The sequence below is a fragment of the Bos indicus x Bos taurus genome, chromosome 26 (genome assembly GCF_003369695.1).
Source record: "Bos indicus x Bos taurus breed Angus x Brahman F1 hybrid chromosome 26, Bos_hybrid_MaternalHap_v2.0, whole genome shotgun sequence".
Classification (NCBI taxonomy): Eukaryota; Metazoa; Chordata; class Mammalia; order Artiodactyla; family Bovidae; genus Bos; species Bos indicus x Bos taurus.
The window spans coordinates 17,844,510-17,864,542 of NC_040101.1; the positions used below are offsets into that span (position 1 = coordinate 17,844,510).

The 20,033-nt window shown below is 48.8% G+C and overlaps 1 protein-coding gene across 6 annotated transcripts in view; it reads left to right on the forward strand.

Moving 5' to 3' along the window:
* Positions 1-20,033, forward strand: part of NRAP (nebulin related anchoring protein) — a 75,396-nt gene that overhangs the window by 46,558 nt on the left and 8,805 nt on the right. For all 6 annotated transcript variants that reach the window (XM_027528623.1, XM_027528624.1, XM_027528629.1 and 3 more), the window contains 11 exons: positions 862-966; positions 2,064-2,171; positions 2,720-2,833; positions 4,510-4,707; positions 6,652-6,756; positions 8,006-8,104; positions 10,272-10,376; positions 10,720-10,827; positions 11,693-12,004; positions 18,879-18,983; positions 19,773-19,871. In XM_027528623.1, coding sequence (XP_027384424.1) covers positions 862-966; positions 2,064-2,171; positions 2,720-2,833; positions 4,510-4,707; positions 6,652-6,756; positions 8,006-8,104; positions 10,272-10,376; positions 10,720-10,827; positions 11,693-12,004; positions 18,879-18,983; positions 19,773-19,871 — 1,458 coding nt within the window. The remainder of the gene's footprint in view (positions 1-861; positions 967-2,063; positions 2,172-2,719; positions 2,834-4,509; positions 4,708-6,651; positions 6,757-8,005; positions 8,105-10,271; positions 10,377-10,719; positions 10,828-11,692; positions 12,005-18,878; positions 18,984-19,772; positions 19,872-20,033) is intronic.

Consider the following 20,033-nt stretch of genomic DNA (forward strand, 5'->3'; position numbering starts at 1 on the left):
CACCCCATGGACTCCACACACCAGGCTTCCCTGTCTTGCCCTATCTTCTGGAGTTTGCTCAAAGTCATGTCCATTGAGTTTGCTCAAAGTCATGTCCGTTGAGTCTGTGATGCCATCCAACCATCTCATCCTCAGCCGCATGTCCTCTTCTCAGTTCAGTTCAGTTCAGTTCAGTCGCTCAGTCGTGTCCGACTGTTTGCGACCCCATGAATCGCAGCATGCCAGGCCTCCCTGTCCATCACCAACTCCCGGAGTTCACTCAGACTCACGTCCATTGAGTCAGTGATGCCATCCAGCCATCTCATCCTCTGTCGTCCCCTTCTCCTCCTGCCCCCAATCCCTCCCAGAGTCTTTTCCAATGAGTCAACTCTTCACATGAGGTGGCCAAAGTACTGGAGTTTCAGCTTTAGCATCATTCCTTCCAAAGAAATCCCAGGGCTGATCTCCTTCAGAATGGACTGGTTGGATCTCCTTGCAGTCCAAGGGACTCTCAAGAGTCTTCTCCAATACCACAGTTCAAAAGCTAGCTCATAGTTAATAACAAAATTCCTAGAGATTAACCAGACCTCGTTCTCTCATTTGACACCCATCTCAGCAGTGTGCTCCAAGGGGAGTGTTCACTGAGAGGGCAAGTTTCAGCCTGTCATGTTCTGGGATGGGAAGAACTTGGGAGGGAGTGACGTGCATGTCATCCGCACAGGTGAGGATCACTGTGCCGTCCAGGAGGAGGCAGGACACCCAAGATCCTGTCTCCACAGGGAGGGAACAGCGGCAGCGCCTTTGTCTCCTGGAGGGTAACCTGGCCGATGGTTGCGTGGGGGAGGCTTCTGGGTTTAATGCAAAATCTCTCTGCATCCACAGAGGTTGTACCGAGAGCAAGGAGAAAACCTAAAGCATCACTACACGCAGACCACTGACCTCCCTGAAGTCCTGCTGGCCAAGCTGAATGCCATGAATATCAGCGAGGTGAGGCTGGGGAATATCAGGAGGGGAAAGGGAAAGTGTTTGTCTTTCTGTTGTGTCCAACTCTTTGCGACCCCACGGACTGTAATGCACGAGGCTTCTCAGTGCATGGGATTCTCCAGGCAAGAATACTGGAGTGGGTAACCATTCCCTTCTCCAAGAGATCTTTCCAACCCAGGGATCGAACTTGGGTCTCCTGCATTACAGGCAGATTCTTTACCATGTGAGCCACCAGGGGAGCCCTGATGGAGGGGGCATTGGTTTTAATTACGGGAGATCCCGGACTTGCACAGTGGCACCGCACCTGTGCTTGGAAGCATCCTGCGCTCCAGCTCTCGGTTTAATGCACTGCTGTCACCGAATATGCGAGTTTCCTGAACAAGGGGCCCCATGTTTTCCTTTCCACTGGACCCTGCACACTGTGGCTGGTCGTGCAGAAGAGCCAAGCACATTGATAAGGATGAGACTGGGAAAACTTCCTTCGTACAAAGGGCATTTATACTGAGGGGCTGGAATATAGGTGAAGCCCTATTTTCTATACGAAGCTGTATTCTGTAGCCTCAGAATATAGGTGAAGACATCCAGCCAAAGAGAGACTTGGGAGACTGAGCTCTTTCCTTCCCTCATCCTGTCAGCAACCCCTTGCCTCTTCTTCAGTGGAGACAGTCGAATCCCCTTGATTCTCCATCAGGAGCTGTGCACCTACAGCCTCATGCCTCCTTCCAATCAGCTTGCTGTTCAGAACAATCTGGTTCTGACTCCAGAGCTCTTGCCTTTTAAACCCCACCCCCAGCCCCACGGCACCCCCTCCAAGGCTGGGCACGAGACAGGTTCCAGCTCTCGGTTGGTTTTTGCTGGACCACAGTGATCTCTTAATTGGGGGCTGCTGCTGCTGCTGCTAAGTCGATTCAGTCATCTTAGCGACCCCATGGACTATAGCCCACCAGGCTCCTCCGTCCATGGGATTTTCCAGGCAAGAGTACTGGAGTAGGGTGCCATTGCGTCTCCTAATTGGGGGCAGAACTCCACAAGAAACCAGATTCTCATTTTGATCGTGGGAATTTAGGAAAGGTCTTTATTGGTGCCCATCTTCTCAACAGACACGTTATAAGGAATCCTGGAGCAAACTTCGAGACGGTGGCTATAAGCTGAGACTGGATGCCATTCCATTCCAGGCAGCCAAGGCTTCTGGCGAAATCATAAGTGATGTGAGCTTCCACCCACAGTCCTGTGACAACGTTTAATACTCCCCCATTTGTATTCCTTTTGCCCCTAACCCCTGCCTTCTTTTGCCTGTGGCTAATACCCTTTCCTATCCCCAACTGACTGTGTCAGGGCAATCAGATAACGACCGGTGAGAAAGAACATGCCTTACAACAACAACAAAAATCCCCTAGCCGGGTACAAAGCTGATGCTGGCCTGTAACTATGGACCCCGGGCAGATGAAACGCACCCTCCGCCAAGCGCTTTCCTAAAGCCAGTCCATGTGAAGAGACTGGTGACAATGCACCCACCTTCCTCCCAGCCTGGGCCGCCCAAGCACTCTCATGTCCTGCCATTTCATATCCCAGCCCTTTAGTCATTGGGAGGCTTGCATATGAAAGAACCGGCCTTTTGACGACTCCCGCGCCTTTTCTTTTAACTCACCCAGTTACTGTCAAAAGAACAAAACATTTTTTTGCCCAATACCCACCTCTTCCATTCCGTGTCCCTTGTCCCTGAGCTGTTACTCTCTCCCGCTCTCTTTCCCTTTAGTACAAATACAAAGAGGCATTTGAGAAAATGAAAGGGCAGATGCTCGGCTCCCGGAGCTTGGAAGATGATATCAGCCTTGCGCATTCAGTGTACGCGAGCTCTCTGCAGAGCCAAGTAAGTGGGAGAGAACTCAGTGGAGCCTGGACCCCCAAACCTAATGATGACGCACAGCCCACAGATGTCCTTCGTCCTTCTGGTTGTGGATTTTGGCTCTGTCCCGGCTAGCTGGGTGGCATGGTCAGGACCCTTGGCCCCTCTGGGCTTCAGCTTCTTCCTCTGTCAAGTGAGAGATTGAGCATTCTTTGATTCTTTCATTCTATGATTTTGACCAGCAGCCACAAATGGAGGCCTGTGGGTTGGATTTTGGACTGCAGAGGTATTTTGTTGGGTCTGCAGAGAAGATTAATTGCAGACTTTTCAAAATGGGAAACTTGGCATGAAAGTTTTAAAGTTCTGTGCAGAAGCCAGGCCTGGATTCCTCAAGGCTACCGTTGAAGTTGATTACTGAGAGCCCCGTTTAGAAGGGATCTGTGCCCTCCTGGTCATGCAGCCCAGCCCTGCTCACCCACTTCCTCCTTCACTCAGTTATGCTACCTGACTGGCTCCTGGTGACATCTGAGTTTGCACCCCTTGACTTTGATCCTCTGAGTGCTGGCACATGCGTGTGTGGTATCCCCTTGCACATATGTGAGTTGGCTAATGGGTGGGATGAAATCTAATACTGTCCGACATGTAGTAGAGGACTAAACACTATAACACGCAGTGTCTCATTTAATCATAAATTTATTTCTAGGAACATCATTTGTTCATCCTGGTTACTGATATGGAAACCTAGGCCCTGAGTGTCTCAGTCCCTTGCTCAAGGTCGGCTGCAAAGGGGCAGAGCTGCACATGGAGCCAGCTGTCCATCGCATGCTCTCTCCACAGCTTCACATGTTCTCTGGCTCAGTTTCCCTGTTTCTAACATTTCTTTCCACTTTCCATACCGGGGTGGGATTGGACCTGAATTGTCCGTGACTTTATTCTAGGGGTTGGGGGAGGATGAGCAGAAGTGCAGGTGGGTGGTTAGGGAGGAGTGGGCAGAGCTTGGAGGGCAGTGGGAAGGCTGGAGGAAGAAGAGATGGCGATTATGCATCTGACTCCCCAGAAAGCCCAGAATGAGCTTCGAGGATCTTCAAACAGCTCCTCTGAGGACTGGGGTGGAGCTTGAGGTCTACAAACAGGCCTCCCCCTTCCCGTTGCAGGATGCATGTTGGGCTCTTGGGAACTCATCCCTCAAAACTGGCTTTTCAAGCGTCCGCCCACTGCTCTCGGTTCCCAGATTTACTAGGATGTCATTGTTTAATGCTTGAAGACGCTCTCCATCGGCTAGCATACGAGGAGAAACCCTGGTGTCTCAGTCTGAACTTGAGAGGATGATAAGAATTGCTGGGGAGCAGGAGGCAGCTCAGCTATGCCTCCTCTTGCTTTTCGAAAGAGAGACAATCTCGACTTGAACTAGGGAACCACTGACATTTTATCTGTCCCTTGAACTTCTGTATTTTCCCCAAGTCGGGGAACCCTGAGCCTGGGTCATCCCAATCAATGACCCCCAAGAGCTGAGAGTGGCGAGTGGCAGGACCTAGAGATGAGTCCTGCTTATTAAGCCAGTGCCCATAAGAATGGAGGACCGGCCCTTCTAAGAACACCCCTCGGGGCTCACCTGGGACAGTCCCAGCACATTGCTCTCCCTCATGGCCCTGATGCAAACGGCGGCTTTGAAATAACTGTCGATCTGTCTGCCCATCTAGGTGAATTACAAGAAAGACTTTGAACACTCAAAGGCGCAGTTCCATCTGCCGTTGGACATGGTAACCCTGGTGCATGCCAAGAAGGCTCAGACCCTGGCCAGCGACCAGGACTACAGACACCCGCTCCCCCAGTACACGTCCTTGGCTGAGGACCTGAGGCTCAGCTGCGCCAAGAGAGCTCACAAGTTGCAGAGTGAGGTAAGGGGACCTGCCTCTCTCGTCGAGCTCTTTTCCTCTTAAATTTGACCGTGAGGCAGTGACCCACAAGCTCCTGTTGGCTCGGTGGGGGCTCCAGAGATGAAGAATCCTATATCTGGGGTTTCTTTTGAAGCATTGCTGCCGTTGTTCCTGCCTTGCTCTTCAGAAGCACAGTCACATAAATCTATTAGTAATGGTATCAATTTATTGAGTGTGTTAAGTGTGTGTTTAGTCGCTCAGTCGTGTCCGACTTTGCCACCCCATGGACTTAACTTTCCCCTATGGAGTCCGCCAGGCTCCTCTATCCTTGGAGTTCTCCAGGCAAGGATACGGAGTGGGTTGCCATTTCCTTCTCCAACTTATTGAGTATTTCTGCTGAATTCTAGGCGTTGCATTTACAAGCACTGTCTCTTTTAATACTCAAAATAACTCAATAGTTTTTATCCCCATTTTACAGAGAAACTATAGTGAGTCTCAAAGAAGTGAAATAGCTCATGCGAGATCACAGAACTATAACTGAGAAAGGGGTGCTGAGATTCGAGGCTCACGGTTAGCATGTTCAGGACTTGTCGGTGGTGTTGTCTCTGGTCCAGTTTGGGCTGGGCTGGGGGTTCCTCTAGGAGCCTCGTATGTGGGTCACCCGTCTTCTGAAGAGGCCTGAGGTCTGCCAGGAGAGGTGCTCAGAGCCCCTTTGGAACTAACCCAATTCAGGCAGAGGAGAGTGTTGGGCGGTTGTTGTTCAGTCGCTCAGTCATGTCGGACTCTGTGACCCCATGGACTGCAGCACGCCAGCCTTCCCTGTCTTCACCATCTCCCGGAGTTTGCTCAAACTCATGTCCATTGAGCCAGTGAGACAGAGGGCAGGGAAATCAGGGCCCCAGAGACCATCCCTGGGCCCTCCCAAGGGATCTCCAGAGGCCTTCACACTCCCTACAAGTGTGTTTCTAGCTCATCCTGCCCATTTTCTTAAGCAGACAGGCCTGGGAGCATCGGGAAGTGTTGAAGAACTTCCTCACTTACCGGAGGTATCTCCCCAACAGGCAGCAACATCCTTTTTGGTGCTCATCTTATCCCCCAGCTTGCTGCATTTCCATTGCTGGGAGATTTGCAAGTAAGGGGCCTGAGTTGGAAATAAAACAAGCTCTCCCCCACCCCCCCCACCCCACCCCCCAAAAAAAACCCTGCTTTCTGGTTTGGCAGAGCCTGAGAGCTGAGTGGTGCTCAGATCTGGGTTGCTGTCGTCTGTTGGAATTTTCTGCCCGTGTGCGGCGTTTACTGAGTGACATAAACTGTCAGGAACCCAGGAGCAGCTGGAGGAACTAGCAAGCCGCCACGCTCAGCTAAGGGGCCCGTTTGTCACTTGCGCAGAGCCCTGACTGTCCCTGCCTCCCATTGCCTTAGCAATTGGAAGGAGGCATGCCCAGGGGGTGCCTTGGTGGCTGAAGGGGAGTGAATTTGAGGCCGTCTTTAAACTGTCAGCCCAGACCCTTCAGGTACACACCCCTGCCCCCACCCCAACAGACTCAGGGCTTTGTCAGATTATTCTGGATTCATTTATTAGTTCTTTCTTAACCCATGATTAATTCATGCCACCCTCTGCTGCTGGGGTTTGTTTTGAAGACCAATTAAATCATTTCCACATTTGCCCCAAGACAGCTGACTTTCTAACCACAATCCGCTCCAGTGATTATTTTTTGATAGCCCACATGAAAATAAAAATCTGCTGAGCACCCCTCTAACAGCTACAGAGACGAGTGACAGCAGAATTATTTTCTTCTGACCTACATTTTTATTTCCCTAATGAGCATTTACTCAGAAGCCTGTGTGCGTTCGCTGAGTATTATGTGTCTGGAGAGGCTGGTTTGGCCTTGAGTTCTAATTACGATGCTGTCTGTTGTGGGTCCTTCCTTGTTCCACAAGTTTGGTTTTTCTGATTCCTTGTAGAATTTGTACCGGTCGGACCTGAACTTTATGCGGGGTGTTGCCTGCGTCATTCCAGGCACGTTAGAGATTGAAGGGAGAAAGAGAGCATCTGAACTCATCAGTGAGGTAACTGGGGGCCCAGGATGGGGTGGGGGTGTCAAGTATATTCCACAGTAGAGATTAAACTACTATCAGTGTGTCTTATTAAAGCCAATTAGATGCTACACTGTTAGCCGTGGTGACTCACCCGGCCTCTCCCCTTACTCTCTTCTCCATTCAGACAGGGTGGTACGTAAGATAACTTTGCAGATTCCGGGTCAGGTCCTGTATTAATACCATACGAGAATTATTCACTGGTTCGTAAGATGTACTTTCCCAGAATCCATTTGAAGAGTGGCTTGTGAAAAGAGAGCAGGCTTTGGAGACACAGATGGTGATTCATTTGCTGTGTGACCTCAAGCCAGTCACCTGCCCTCTCTGAGCCTCAATATCTTAATCAGTCAAATGGGAATACTGAGACCTGTCTCATTTAGTTTTTGAGAGGATCAATAGTCATCTAAGCACTGTGCTTCTTTGTTGGCTGTGTATGAAATCGTTGCTGTGAGCCTGGTGATAATTTCTTGGTAAAAAGATAGAAGTCTAGAATTCTAAGCTTTTTGAACTCCTGAGGAATCTTGCCCGCCTCTAGGAGGGCTCTGGGACTTTCGTTCCCAGTAGACTGGCATAATGGAAGGCATTGGAAGTGAAAGGCGGTCAGCGTCCAGCCTGGGTGCCTCAGAATGGCTTATGCGTTGATTGATTAGAAGCTCTGAGCAAGCAGAATGGGCCTCACTGTGGGAGTCGAGATTTAACTTTGTGCTTTGCTTTTCCAATGAAATCTCTAAAGCAGGTGGTTTCTAAACTTCTTGGTGCATCAGAATCCCCTTTGGAAACTTAAAAAAAAAATTACAGAGGCCTGAGGCTACTGCCGATTTATTGAATCCCATTTCCTAGGGTGGTGTGCAGGCATGTGGGTTATTTTAAGCTGAACGATTGTTTCCCGTGTACCCTCAAAGCTGAGGAATCCAGGGTCTTCAGTGAGCAAAGGAAATTTGAGAGCAAAACATGAATTTCAATAGTCATGTTCATATTCACGGCAAAGGACTAGCTCTCCCTTTCTTGTTAATAAGCATCCGATTCCGTCTGTCCTCCTCCTCTCTGTTTGTTCGTCTCACTGAGTTCTGAGGTCACAAGAGCAGGTGGTGGACTGGATTCTGGGTCATAGACTGGCAAGCTTCGCAAAATGAGGGTTTATTACTAGTGCTTAAAGAGCTGATTCTTCCTCTGGTTTTGCACCTCACCTTGTCCTCTTATTCCCTCCTGTGTGTGACTTCAGAGTAAATATCGTCAGCATCCCCAGTCGCTCAAGTACACAGCCGTGACAGACACACCCAGCCTCACTCATGCAAAACTCAGCAACCAGATTACAAACGAGGTAAAACCTTCAGATGACTTCGGGATGGGCTTTTTAAAAAACTGCTAGATTGTTTAAAAAAAAAAAAAGTATGAATATTTGTGGGACGAGGGAGATGGGGAGCAGGGGAAAGCATGCATGTTTGCATGGAAAGAAAGGAATATCATTAGATGAAACTGAAATAGTTTCCAGAAGGAAAAAAGGCCCAGTAGAAAGCCTGTGGCCTTGCCACCCCCCACCCCAACCCCAAATGCATTTACAGACTGACAGCATCAGTATCCCCTGGGAGCTTGTTAGAAATGCCGAACCTCAGGCCCCACCCAAGAGCCATCGAATCCACGAGGTCATTTAAGACCCTCACAGGTTTGCTTTGCACATGAAAGTTTGAGAAGTGCTGGTCTGTCATTTTCTGTCCTAGCTGGGAAGATATTGGCTAACCCTTCTTCCATCATCATTCCGACGATGTGATGGGGAGGATTTGTGGTTGTCCAGGGACGGTGATTGATACAGTGTGAAGTCTGCCAGCTTTCTTGGTTCTCTGCCTTCCCATCTTCTTGCTCACCACTTACCCAATTCTCACTGTAATATTCGAGCAGAGGGGGCCCAGGGGAGAGACTCTTAATTCCCTCAAATCATCGTTCCAGCTCTACCTCTTCGGAGTGGTTCTCTGACATGTTTGAAATAGCAAGTGAGCTTGGCAGAGAATGAAATGAGTTTTTCAGATTCTCCCTTCTGACCCTAGCTTTTGAAAGTCAGTTGAGATTTGGGTATTTATATATTAGTTTCCACTCTTACCCCAAGATTGGGTTAAGAAGACCCAAAGGGCTGTGTGCAACGTTATCAATTTAAGATTCCCACCGAACCTATCTTGCCTGCTTTGTGATCGGTCTGGCCTCAGAGAACTCGGCAACCGCAGGCCATGTCTAATTACAAGAGCATGTGTTTTCATGCCGGCTGAGGCCCTGCACGGGAGCACTGGTGTGTTTGCCCGTGGGAGGATCCTGGGACTTTAGTGAAGGATGCAGACGGGGTTTGGGAACCTCCTTTCCAACCAGCAGAATGGCTCCTAAATTTCCCAGATATTAACATTGTCTTTATACCGTGTCCTCAGCAAAAAAAAAAAAAAAAAAAAAAAATATATATATATATATATATATATATATACACACACACACAATGGAAAGAACTGTAACAGTATTCCTAAAGGTGTTGCCCTCCCCCCCAATTATTGAGCAAAGTAGAGGGCAGGGAAAAATACCTTTTCTTTGACTCACCTTGGGTTCTCGGCTGGGGCTCTGTAACAAAAGACAGATGAACAAGGGAAAAGCATTCACATTTATTTAGGATGAGCTTTAGGGGATGCAGGAGTCTTCGTAAGGAAATGGAGATCAGGAGGAACTGTTAAACCTGAGCGTTTTTATTCCAGGTTTGATGAGGAATGTAAGATCATGGGCAGGTGTCGTAGAACAAAAAGGGATGAGCTGAGGCTAGGAAATTGGGGGACACTGAGCGAGGTCTGCTTGTTCAGATGCCTCTCGGGTTCCTCGGGGTTCAGAGATCAGATGCCCCTTTCTCCCTCCACCAGAGGGAGGGCAGCTCCCCCAGGAGGCATGTGACCTGCTTCGGGGGGAAGGTCAGAGAGAGGGCTTCCATCTCCTGCTACTTCCAGATTCCTTTTGCTTAAAATATGCATTACGCTAAGGTACCCTATTTGGAGGTAACATGTCCTGAACCCCGTCACAAGCAACTTGCAATTTTTTTACGCATTCCTTTCATAGCACTCAATTTGACTCATGAAGGACTATCTTTCCTTCAAGTTTTTAAAAAATTTTGATGTGGATCATTTTAAATCTTTATTGAATTTCTTACAGTATTGCTTGCTTTTTAAAAAATTTTATACTTTTGGTTTTTTGGCCATGAGGCACGTGGGATCCTAGCTCTCCAACCAAGGACTGAACCCACACCCTCTGCATTGGAAGGCAAAGTCTTAAACACTGGCCCTCCAGGGAAATCCCATGAAAGATTACCTTTATTGAAAGAAATATCTTCCCCAAGCTGAGGGTGTGTCCATGACATAGCGAATGGCCTTTTACAAACGTATTTATTTCCCCGTTGCAAAGGAGGGACCTCCAGTCCTGCAGAAATGCACAGCATTTACCTTCTTGTTTTTTTTCCCCCTTCTGCCCAGCGCCTCTATAAAGCAGCAGGGGAAGATGCGAGACACCAGTACACAATGACCCTGGGCCTGCCCGAGTTTGTCCGAGCAAAAACAAACGCGGCCAATCTGAGTGACGTAAGCCTTTCCCATTGCTGAGGTTGAGATGATCTCCAAGGCCAAGTCTCTGTCTGTGATGGGACATAACAGTGACCCTGCTGGCATTCGCAGAAACTTTCAACCATGTATCTGGTTGACATGCATGTTAAACATACCTTTTCCCAGATGTGTTGATATGTATGTGTCAGAGCCCACTTCCAGGAGGGTGCTAATGAGATTTTCTTTGCCAAGTCGAAAGCTTTTGCTTGTCAGAAATCTGTTCTGCGACACTACATGACAAATGAAGTGGGTAGCCTTTGTTCATGGAGTCGTGTAATTTTTTTGTTTGTTTTCTTAAGATCTACATGTGTTCTTACCGTAGGCAAAATACAAGGAGTCTTGGAGGAATCTCCATGCTCAAGGCTACAAGCTAACAATAGATGCTCTGCCCTTCCAGGCGGCTCGAGTCTCTGGAGACATAGCCAGTGATGTGAGTTGAATGATACGACCTTCCATTCTGCCTAATTTCTGTTAACTTCATGTAAAACAATGTCTACGGCTGGTTTCCCTGAATTAAAGCAGATCTTTCACCATGTGAAACAGGATGTCATCTGCGGAATATATTAGTTATGAATGAGATTCTTTGATGGAGAGAGGGAAAGAAAGGCCCTGGTAATCAGAAGCAAAATGCAGGCAAAGATCTCCAGCAGAAAGGAGATTACAATTTATTTCTAATTGTAGCATCTAGGCAACCATCCCCCTGTAATGTGTGAACTGTCTGTTTTCTAACTCCACCCAGATTTAGAAAGAGAATTTGCAGTAGAAATTGTAATGTGGCCGTAGCTCAGTCCCCTCTTGACTCTGTAGCTTCCCGCATCGGCGGTAGGGTTTGCAGCTGTGTTTCAGCCACTTGACTCATAGCGTCCATAGCTTTGGGACATGAAGGTGACTTTCTCTTTCCCACAAACAAATCGCAGAAAATGTAGACTTCAAATAAATGTATCCTGTCTTTTGGGTTTGATGTTTTGCCAAGTGTGAAGGGATAAAGCACAACTTTCTCTTTCACCCTTTTTGATAAATTCCTTTTGGCCATAGAACTCGTAAGGGGAGCGGGCCCTTGCTTTGGTTCTAAGAATCTAGTTTTAATTAGATGGGAGGAAGGGAGCACTGTTTTAATTGTTCCTCCCCCAGGGCGGGGGAAGCAGGCTCTCCGGCCAGCCTCACTGTGCCATTTCTTATAATCATCCCCGTCTCGTGTAAGAACAGGTGATTTTCTTAGTGACCGCGAGGAAGAGGCACAGCCAGAACATCAGTGGGCCAAACGCCGGCCCCTGACCGCCTGGTTCTCCTTCCAGTTTCTCTACAGACATGACTTTGTGAAGGAGCGAGGACGGCTGATCGGGGCCCAGAGCGTGAGTGACGACCCCCGGCTCCAGCACTGTCAGCGGGTGGGCCAGCTGCAGAGCGAGCTTCAGTACAGGAGGCAGGCGGCGGGCAGCAGAGCGCAGTGCCACCTGCCCATGGACATGGTGCCACTGGTCCACGCCCGGAAGGCCCAGGCCCTGGCCAGCGACCTTGACTACAGGACACAGTGCCACGCGTTCACAGCGCTGCCCGAGGACCTGAGGATGGCCTGGGCCAAGAAGGCCCATGCCCTGCAGAGTGAGGTAGGGGGTCTGTGGATCACACATCAGTCCCCGACTTCTTCCTCCCACCAGGTCTGGGTGCACATCTCTGCCTCTTCCTTAGCCCTTCAGGTCCCTTCATCAGCCCCCTCCCCTCATCAATGACTTGCTTGGTCTGTATCATCTAGGTTGGGATTATTCAGCCAACAGATATTTACTGAGCACCTGCCATGCCACAGGCATCCCTCAAGGCCCTGGGAATATAGCAGTCAGCAAAAAAGCTCAAAAGTTCCTGGTGTCAGGGAGCTTCCGGTCTGTGGGAAGATGCAGCTGTGTGGTGTGTCAGATGGAGACAGAGCAGGGAAGTGGGGTGTGTGTCAAAGTGTGAAAGTGTTAGCTCAGTCACGTCTGACTCTTTGCGACCCCATGGACTGTGGCCCACCAGGCTCCTCTGTCCATGGGAAGTCACCAAGCAAGAATACTGGAGTGGGTTGCCATGCCGTTCTCCAGGGCATCTTCCTGACCCAGGGATCAAACCTGGGTCTCCCCTGTTGCAGGCAGATTCTTTACCATCTGAGCCAGCAGGGATGGCCAGGTAAGCATATGTGTGCAACGTAAAAAAATGATGGACAGGGTCACTCTCATCCTCTGTCACCCCCTTCTCCTCCTGCCTTCAATCTTTCCCAGCAGCAGGGTCTCTTCCAATGAGTCAGCTCTTCCTATCAGGTGGCCTAAGTATTGGAGCTTCACCTCCAGCATCAGTCCTTCTGATGAATATTCAGGGTTGTTTTCCTTTAGGACTGACTGACTTGATCTCCTTGCAGTCCAAGGAGGATGAGATGGTTAGTGGCATCGCCGATTCAGTGGATATGAATTTTGAGCAAACTCTGGGGGATAGAGACATACAGGGACAGGGACAAGGACAGCACTGGCGTGCTGCAGTCCATGGGATCACAAAGAGTCGGACACGACTCGCGACTGAACAATGACAAAGACAGGGTCACTCTCGCTGCAGAGGTGACATTTGAGCAAAGACCCTGGGTGGCAGCAGCCTCAGCATATCTGGGACTGGACTGAAGCGAGTGCCTGAGTGTGTGAGTGAGGAGGATGCCCCAGGGAATGGGATGGGGGTCAGAGAAAGAGACCCAGGGCCCGACTGTGTGCACTGGGGATGTCCCTGAGGCGAGGTGGAGAGTTGTGCCCAGAGCTGCCGTTCACCAGAGCTGACTGCTCACCAGTATGGCACCCTCGCTCCAACACTTAGGGGTGAGAGCCTTGCTTGCTCCTCCTGTTGCACAGATGAGGTCACGTGGGAGGGGCTGAGGCAGGCCTGGCTCCAGAACCCATGCTCTCAACCATGCCACCCTCCTGGAGCAGGGGAGTCACGCTTCCTATGATGCAGGTGTGAATGCTTAGGCCCAGAGAGGGGACGTCCCATGCGGGGGCATTAAGTCCCGCCCTTAGTGGACGTCTCCAGACTCAGTTCCTCTGAAATCAGTTCCAGGCCACTCCAAGTTTCGGCTCCTTCAGAAGGGCCAGGGTGGTGATGAAAATGTGGTCGCGGTCAGCACTTCCAGGCCACGTGCCCATGGCAGGCTCTGCACCATGCTTGCTTATGTGTATCATCTCCCCCATTCCCACAGCTCCCCTGTGGGGAAGAAGGTGAGGTTTCAGATCAGGTCTCATGAGACTGTAGTCACATGAACCCTTGTCGTCCATATCGGGGTTTCCAAATTTGGGCACCTTTGACACTTGGGGCTGGATGCTTTGCTGTGTGGGCCAGTCTTGTGCGTTGCAGCATCCCTGGCCTCTACCCTCAAGATGCCATCAGCACCCCTCGATGTGACAATCAGAAATGTCTCCATATATTGCCCAATGCACCTGGGGGATAAAACTGTACTGAGAACTCTGTTCTCAGTTGAGGACTGTCTATATGATGCACTGCACTGAGCACACACAGTGCATGGTCCATAGGAACATGCCAGAGGCTGTGAGCTGTTAGGATTGTTTTCCACCAAGCCTCCTGATTCTGGGGGCCTTAGGGCAGTGACTGCTCCGAGTTTAGTTATGTGGCACAGGCAGAGTGTTGAAAACACCCAGTTGATGATTAATTATGACAACAATGATGCAATGATTTAATGAATGCCGCGATCGTCTAATTATGAATCAAGATTTGCTGGGACTGTAGTACTGAGTGGGTACCAGCCAGGGGAGCGTGGAGCAGGGCATGCATATGCTGAAGCACAGCCCAGGACCCACCCTGAGGTCCCTAAGAAGAGGTTCTTAGTTTGACTCAGAGTACAGCCCAGGACCCTTCTGTCGGTGGCCTCTTCCGGGGAGAAAATAAACCTCCTGGGACAGGACAGGCCACTGTGGGAAGATTAGGGGCTCGGCTAGAAGCCCAGCTTCGTCCGTCAGCAGCCACTTGGCTTTCTAGGCCTTCATGTTTCTAGAAAAGCAAAGATGTTTGGTTTATTGGTGATCTCAGATTTCAGGATTCATAGATAAATGTTGTTTTAAATGCTGACATCATCATAGTATCAGACTATTTTACTATGTAAGGAAAAAGACCAAAAACCAACTCTTAACTCAAGCTACCATTTATATCACTGTTACTTCTGAAAAGAAAGGATATTTTAACACACACACACACAAATAAGAACAGCAAGAAAAAAAGAGAGTCCTTCCCAAGAAACACTTGTTGGCAATCATAGACTTACGCTTTACCAAATGCAATATGTTTTGTGCTGAGAATTTATTGCCTGATTTAAGAATGACCATGTTGGGCTTCATGCGTTGTTTTGAAACTTCAGGTTTGTTAAACTGGGTGGTCTTGGGCTCCAAGATCCTGTGAACAGCAGACCCCCAGAATGTCCATCTGGTCTGGAGGCTTGTTCTCTTGCAGTCATCACTGAAAATCCAATTCCACGTGGTTATGTTCCAGTGAAAAGGAAACAAAGGCTTCTTGTGAGCTCATGCAATTCAGCAGAGTTCCGGGCAGGAACAGCAGCTCCGGTAGCCATCAGTCGTTCTCCTTACCTCTCCCATCCAGGCCGGAAAGCAAGCTGTGGGTCTCGGTGCTCACCCTTGGCAGGAGGGTCCTCAAGGCTGTGACTGCTGAAGTCTTGGAAAAGTCGTGCTTACCTCAGGGATGCGTCTGAGACACGTGCTCCGCCCAGGCTGTGCTCCACCACCAGGGGGTGCTAGTTCAGTCACCTCTTCAGTCAGTCAGTTCAGTCGCTCAGTCGTGTCTGACTCTTTGCGACCCCGTGAATTGCAGCACGCCAGGCCTCCCTGTCCATCACCAACTCCCGGAGTTCACTCAGACTCACGTCCATTGAGTCGGTGATGCCATCCAGCCATCTCATCCTCTGTCATCCCCTTCTCCTCCTGCCCCCAATCGCTCCCAGCATCAGAGTCTTTTCCAGTGAGTCAGCTCTTCACATGAGGTGGCCAAAGTACTGGAGTTTCAGCTTTAGCATCATTCCTTCCAAAGGACACCCAGGACTGATCTCCTTTAGAATGGACTGGTTGGATCTCCTTGCAGTCCAAGGGACTCTCAAGAGTCCTCTCCAACACCACAGTTCAAAAGCATCAATTCCTCAGCACTCAGCTTTCTTCACAGTCCAGCTCTCACATCCATACATGACCACTGGGAAAACCATAGCCTTGACTAGATGGACCTTTGTTGGCAAAGTAATATCTCTGCTTTTCAATATGCTATCTAGGTTGGTCATAACTTTCCTTCCAAGGAGAAAGCATCTTTTAATTTCATGGCTGCAGTCACCATCTGCAGTGATTTTGGAGCCCCCAAAAATAAAGTCTGACACTGTTTCCACTGTTTCCCCATCTATTTCCCATGAAGTGATGGGACCAGATGCCATGATCTTTGTTTTCTGAATGTTGAGCTTTAAGCCAACCTTTTCATTCTCCACTTTCACTTTCATCAAGAGGCTTTTTAGTTCCTCTTTACTTTGTGCCATAAGGGTGGTGTCATCTGCATATCTGAGGTGATTGATATTTCTCCCGGCAATCTTGATTCCAGCTTCTGCCTCTTCCAGCCCAGCATTTCTTGGTCCTTTCCAAATCTGCCACTCCATGCTCCTCTCTGTGAGCTCACATAAGGGCTGCAGGCATCCTGCAAAGCACATGAAGGGACCGTCAAGGGGACAGTCTTGGCCCCAGCCTTTATGGCTGCAAGGCCTCAGGAGACTCCTTAAGCTTCCCCGGCTTCCGTTTCCCCATCAGAAATAACAGCAATGACAGTAACAATACCTAAGAAGTACGGAGTGTTTATCTCAGGCTAGGCATTTATTTAAATATTTTGCATGAACGATCTCATGTAGTATCTAGGTAGGTACTGTAAGTACTTCCATTTTTACAGCTGTGGTAACTAACACATCTATAAATTTTCAGGAACTTGCTCAGGGTCATAAGCTGCCAGGGAAATGACTTGCTCAAGACCATATGTCTTGTTAAGAGGCAAAGCCCAGCTCTGGGCTCCTGACTCTGGAGTTAGCGCTATCTGGCTCCCCCTGGTGGCTAGATTAGGAACCCAGGCGCTCTGGCTCTTGAGGGTTCTCTTAAGAACCACCTGCACAGGGTCCCAAAGGACAGCAGCTGGTGACTTATCTGAGAATCTGAGCATTTAACCCCCCAGATTGTTCTATAGTTGGGAATTTTGAGAATGGCACAAGGACTGAATGAAGTAATGAAAGTGAAAATGAAAGTTGCTCAGTCGTGTCTGACCCATGGACTGTAGCCTACCAGGCTCCTCTGTCCATGGAATATTCCAGGCAAGAGTACTGGAGTGGGTTGCCATTTCCTTCTCCAGGGGATCTTCCCCACCCAGGAATCGAACCCAGGTCTCCCACATTGCAGGCAGACGTTTTACCGTCTGAGCCACCAGGGAAGCCCCAAATGAGTCTGAAGCAAACCACACCCTTTACAAGATAGTTGTTATAGTGATTCTTATTATTAATATGACAAATATACCCCTTCCCCTGGCCACCTCCTGGGTTCACCTCCTGGTTATGTAATTCCTGTTAGAGCTCAAGGGTTACAAGCTACAGCTTTTGGGTCTCCAGAATGGGGGGCACCAGGAATCTCACGTGTGACTCTGAAGGTGGCATCCAGGCCTTCATATGTACAAGGGCAAGTAGTGAGGCTGCCACTTGGGGAAGCAAGGTACAGCTGGGCAGCCTGAGAAGATCTCTTATTATCTTAGAATCCTTCTTGGAAACCATCTTTGGGCCGATTCTCCTTGACTACCCTCCTTGCTCCTCCTCCCCTCTTTTATGGTGAGGTCTCGGGCAGGCGTGTTGTTTTTAGGGTCTGCGTGAATAGTCAAAGCGGGGCTGGGAGCAGAAATATCAATAGACAATCCATTTATAAGCGAGTCAGAGGCGCAGTCAGATCTTTGGGGAACCTGCGTCTTGCCTTCTGACTCACCTGCGCTCGCACTGTTCAGCTCAACAAAAGGCAAGTTGAAAGCGTGCGCCCCCACTTCATCTCACTTATGAAAGGAGCAAGGCCCGGCTGTGAAGAGGCCCTGTAGGATTATTCTCTCTAACTTAGAAATTTATCCAATTTTCTCTGTTCTTTATCAGAGTGGAAGGCAAAAGCTTTGCTGGTGTAGACTGAAAGATCGCGGTATAAAAAGCAATTTCACTGACATGGGGTTTTGAAACGTGCTCCCAAACCCGAGTGATGTCCCCCTTCAGCAGTTGGAAGGCAGAGTGGGATTTGCACAGGGGCCTTAGCCAGCAGACAGTAGATCAGAAACGGACCCTCTTTGAGGCCAGCTGTGAGGAGCACTGTGATTCCTGAAATGAAAGAAAGCTAAAAAGGCCGAAAGGCTGATTTCAGGAGCGGGTATTTTGCGTTACCGCAGAGCTTGTATCTAAATTAGAGAAATGCCAGCAACTTCGTTTAGTTCCAAATTTCACATTTCCTTAGAGAGTCCTTTTTCTTCCTTTAAAAATGCCTAATTTCCATATGGAGAGGAAGAAAAGCTTTTTCAGAGACTGTCTCGATGTAGGTAATGGTGGGCAGATCAAGGAATGGTAATAAGATTAAACATTTCAGGAGATTCCTAATCAGGCCCATTGTCTTAAAACCCCACTTACTCTTTTCTTCCTGGAATTGATGCTGTAGTTCTGATCTTCCAAGTCCTTAAGAGGAGGAAAATGGATAAAGTTTAAGCCTATTGTGCAATGTAGGCAAATCCTGAGTAACCAGATGAGGAGGGGTAAACTGAGGCATGGAAATGTTAAGGCGGTTTACACACCATTCCCCAGTTGTAGCCAGGTTTGTTGCAGTTTTGAGAGTCCTGCAAAGAACTGCCCCTTCCCCACCACTGCAAAGAAAAAAACAAATCTAACACACAGAATATCTTTTACCCGTCAGGACTCTCAGGTGTTTTCATGAGAACAGAGGATTGTCATGACCTTCGGGTATCACAGAGAGAAACTGAGTCACATTTTGGTGCAGTGATTTGCCCTGAATCACAGCAGGTTTGATCCAGAGCTCAAAGCCCTTTGATCTGCTGAAAGTGTGTAAAACGTTTCTGTTTAGGCAGGTGGTCAATCGCCTCACTGCCAGAATGAAACCAAATAATCAAGGCTGACGTGTGGGCTGGGGTATCTATCTCAGATCTTTCTTAAGGGATCATTCCCATAGGTCACAACCTTCTGCTTGGAATCCAGCCAGTTTACATGTGGGACCTGCTTGTATCTTACATGTGATCCATTACTAAATTCTGGGCAGAATGCACAAACTCAAATAGTTTGCCTTGGTAACATGCAGAACTCACCCAAATGAAGATATTGAAATGTTGTGATGAAGCATTTTTATGGATGCCACAATGGTTTGCAACCCTTTCCTGATAAAAGCCAGTGTTTTTTTCTTCCCACAGCTGCGCTACAAGTCGGACCTGATGGGCATGAAGGGGACAGGATGGCTGGCGCTGAGTTCCCCACAGATAGAAAGTGCAAAGAAGGCCGGAGAACTCATCAGTGAGGTATCATTAACCTGACTCTACCACAAACACACCCTGGCGTTTATCTCCTCCTGACGAGGGAACTTGCAGATGGATTGGAGAGCCTGGGAGGGCCCATGGCGCTGGACTCCCGATTTCTTTCTGGGGCTATTTGCGATCAAATCCCAAAACAGAACAAGATTTGGCTCCCAGTGAATTCACTTGCTGGCGAGTTAAAGGCTTGTTCCAATCATTAGAGGATGACCAACAAATGTTTTATGTACAATTATGATCTAACCTGACCCATTATTTTCATGGAGATAAGGAGAGGGTTTGCCACCCGTCTCCTGAGTTTACTCAGTTCAATGTCCTAGGGTTACCTGACTTCAGAGGGTGTTAAAAGTTGCCCAGAGATGGTTACATTAACTGAACTCCCCCCCCCCCCCCATGTTGATGACCCAGAGTTTCTTGCCCTGGGAACTCCTTGCGAGCATGGCACTGCCTTCTTTAGTTCCTTAATAACAGAATCTACTTGAATAGGGTCTGGGCAGGGCCGACCTAAGGCTGAATCCTTCCATCTACTGAATTCCTTTTCTTGTGATGAGCTTTGGCATTTTGCAGCCTCTCTTTTCAAGAATGTAAATACCTGTAAAATGGTCCTTATCACAGAGGCAGCTTGAATCTCTTCTGTATGCTGGTGAGGTGGCCACAAAGAAGAGAGATTTCTTTCCCAAGCATGTCATTGGTACATCTGGTACTAAGGTAAAGCGGCACCCGGAAAAATGCCTGGTGTTTGATTGTTTCTTGAGAGTCTTGGTCTTTCTCTTACAGACCAAATACCGTGAAAAACCAGACACCATCAAGTTTACCACAGTGGTTGACTCCCCGGACCTAGTTCATGCCAAGAACAGCTACATGCATTGCAATGAGGTGGGTGTTTTCTGCTCACTCATCCCAGGCTTAATAGGGGGTAGGGCTGCACAGTGGCCAGTGCTTAAGATGTAAGTGCAAACCTTCTGTCCCTTACCTAGGCGATCTTGGGTCAGTTTTCTAATGTCTTCTAGCCATGGTTCCCTTACTGGAAATAAAGAT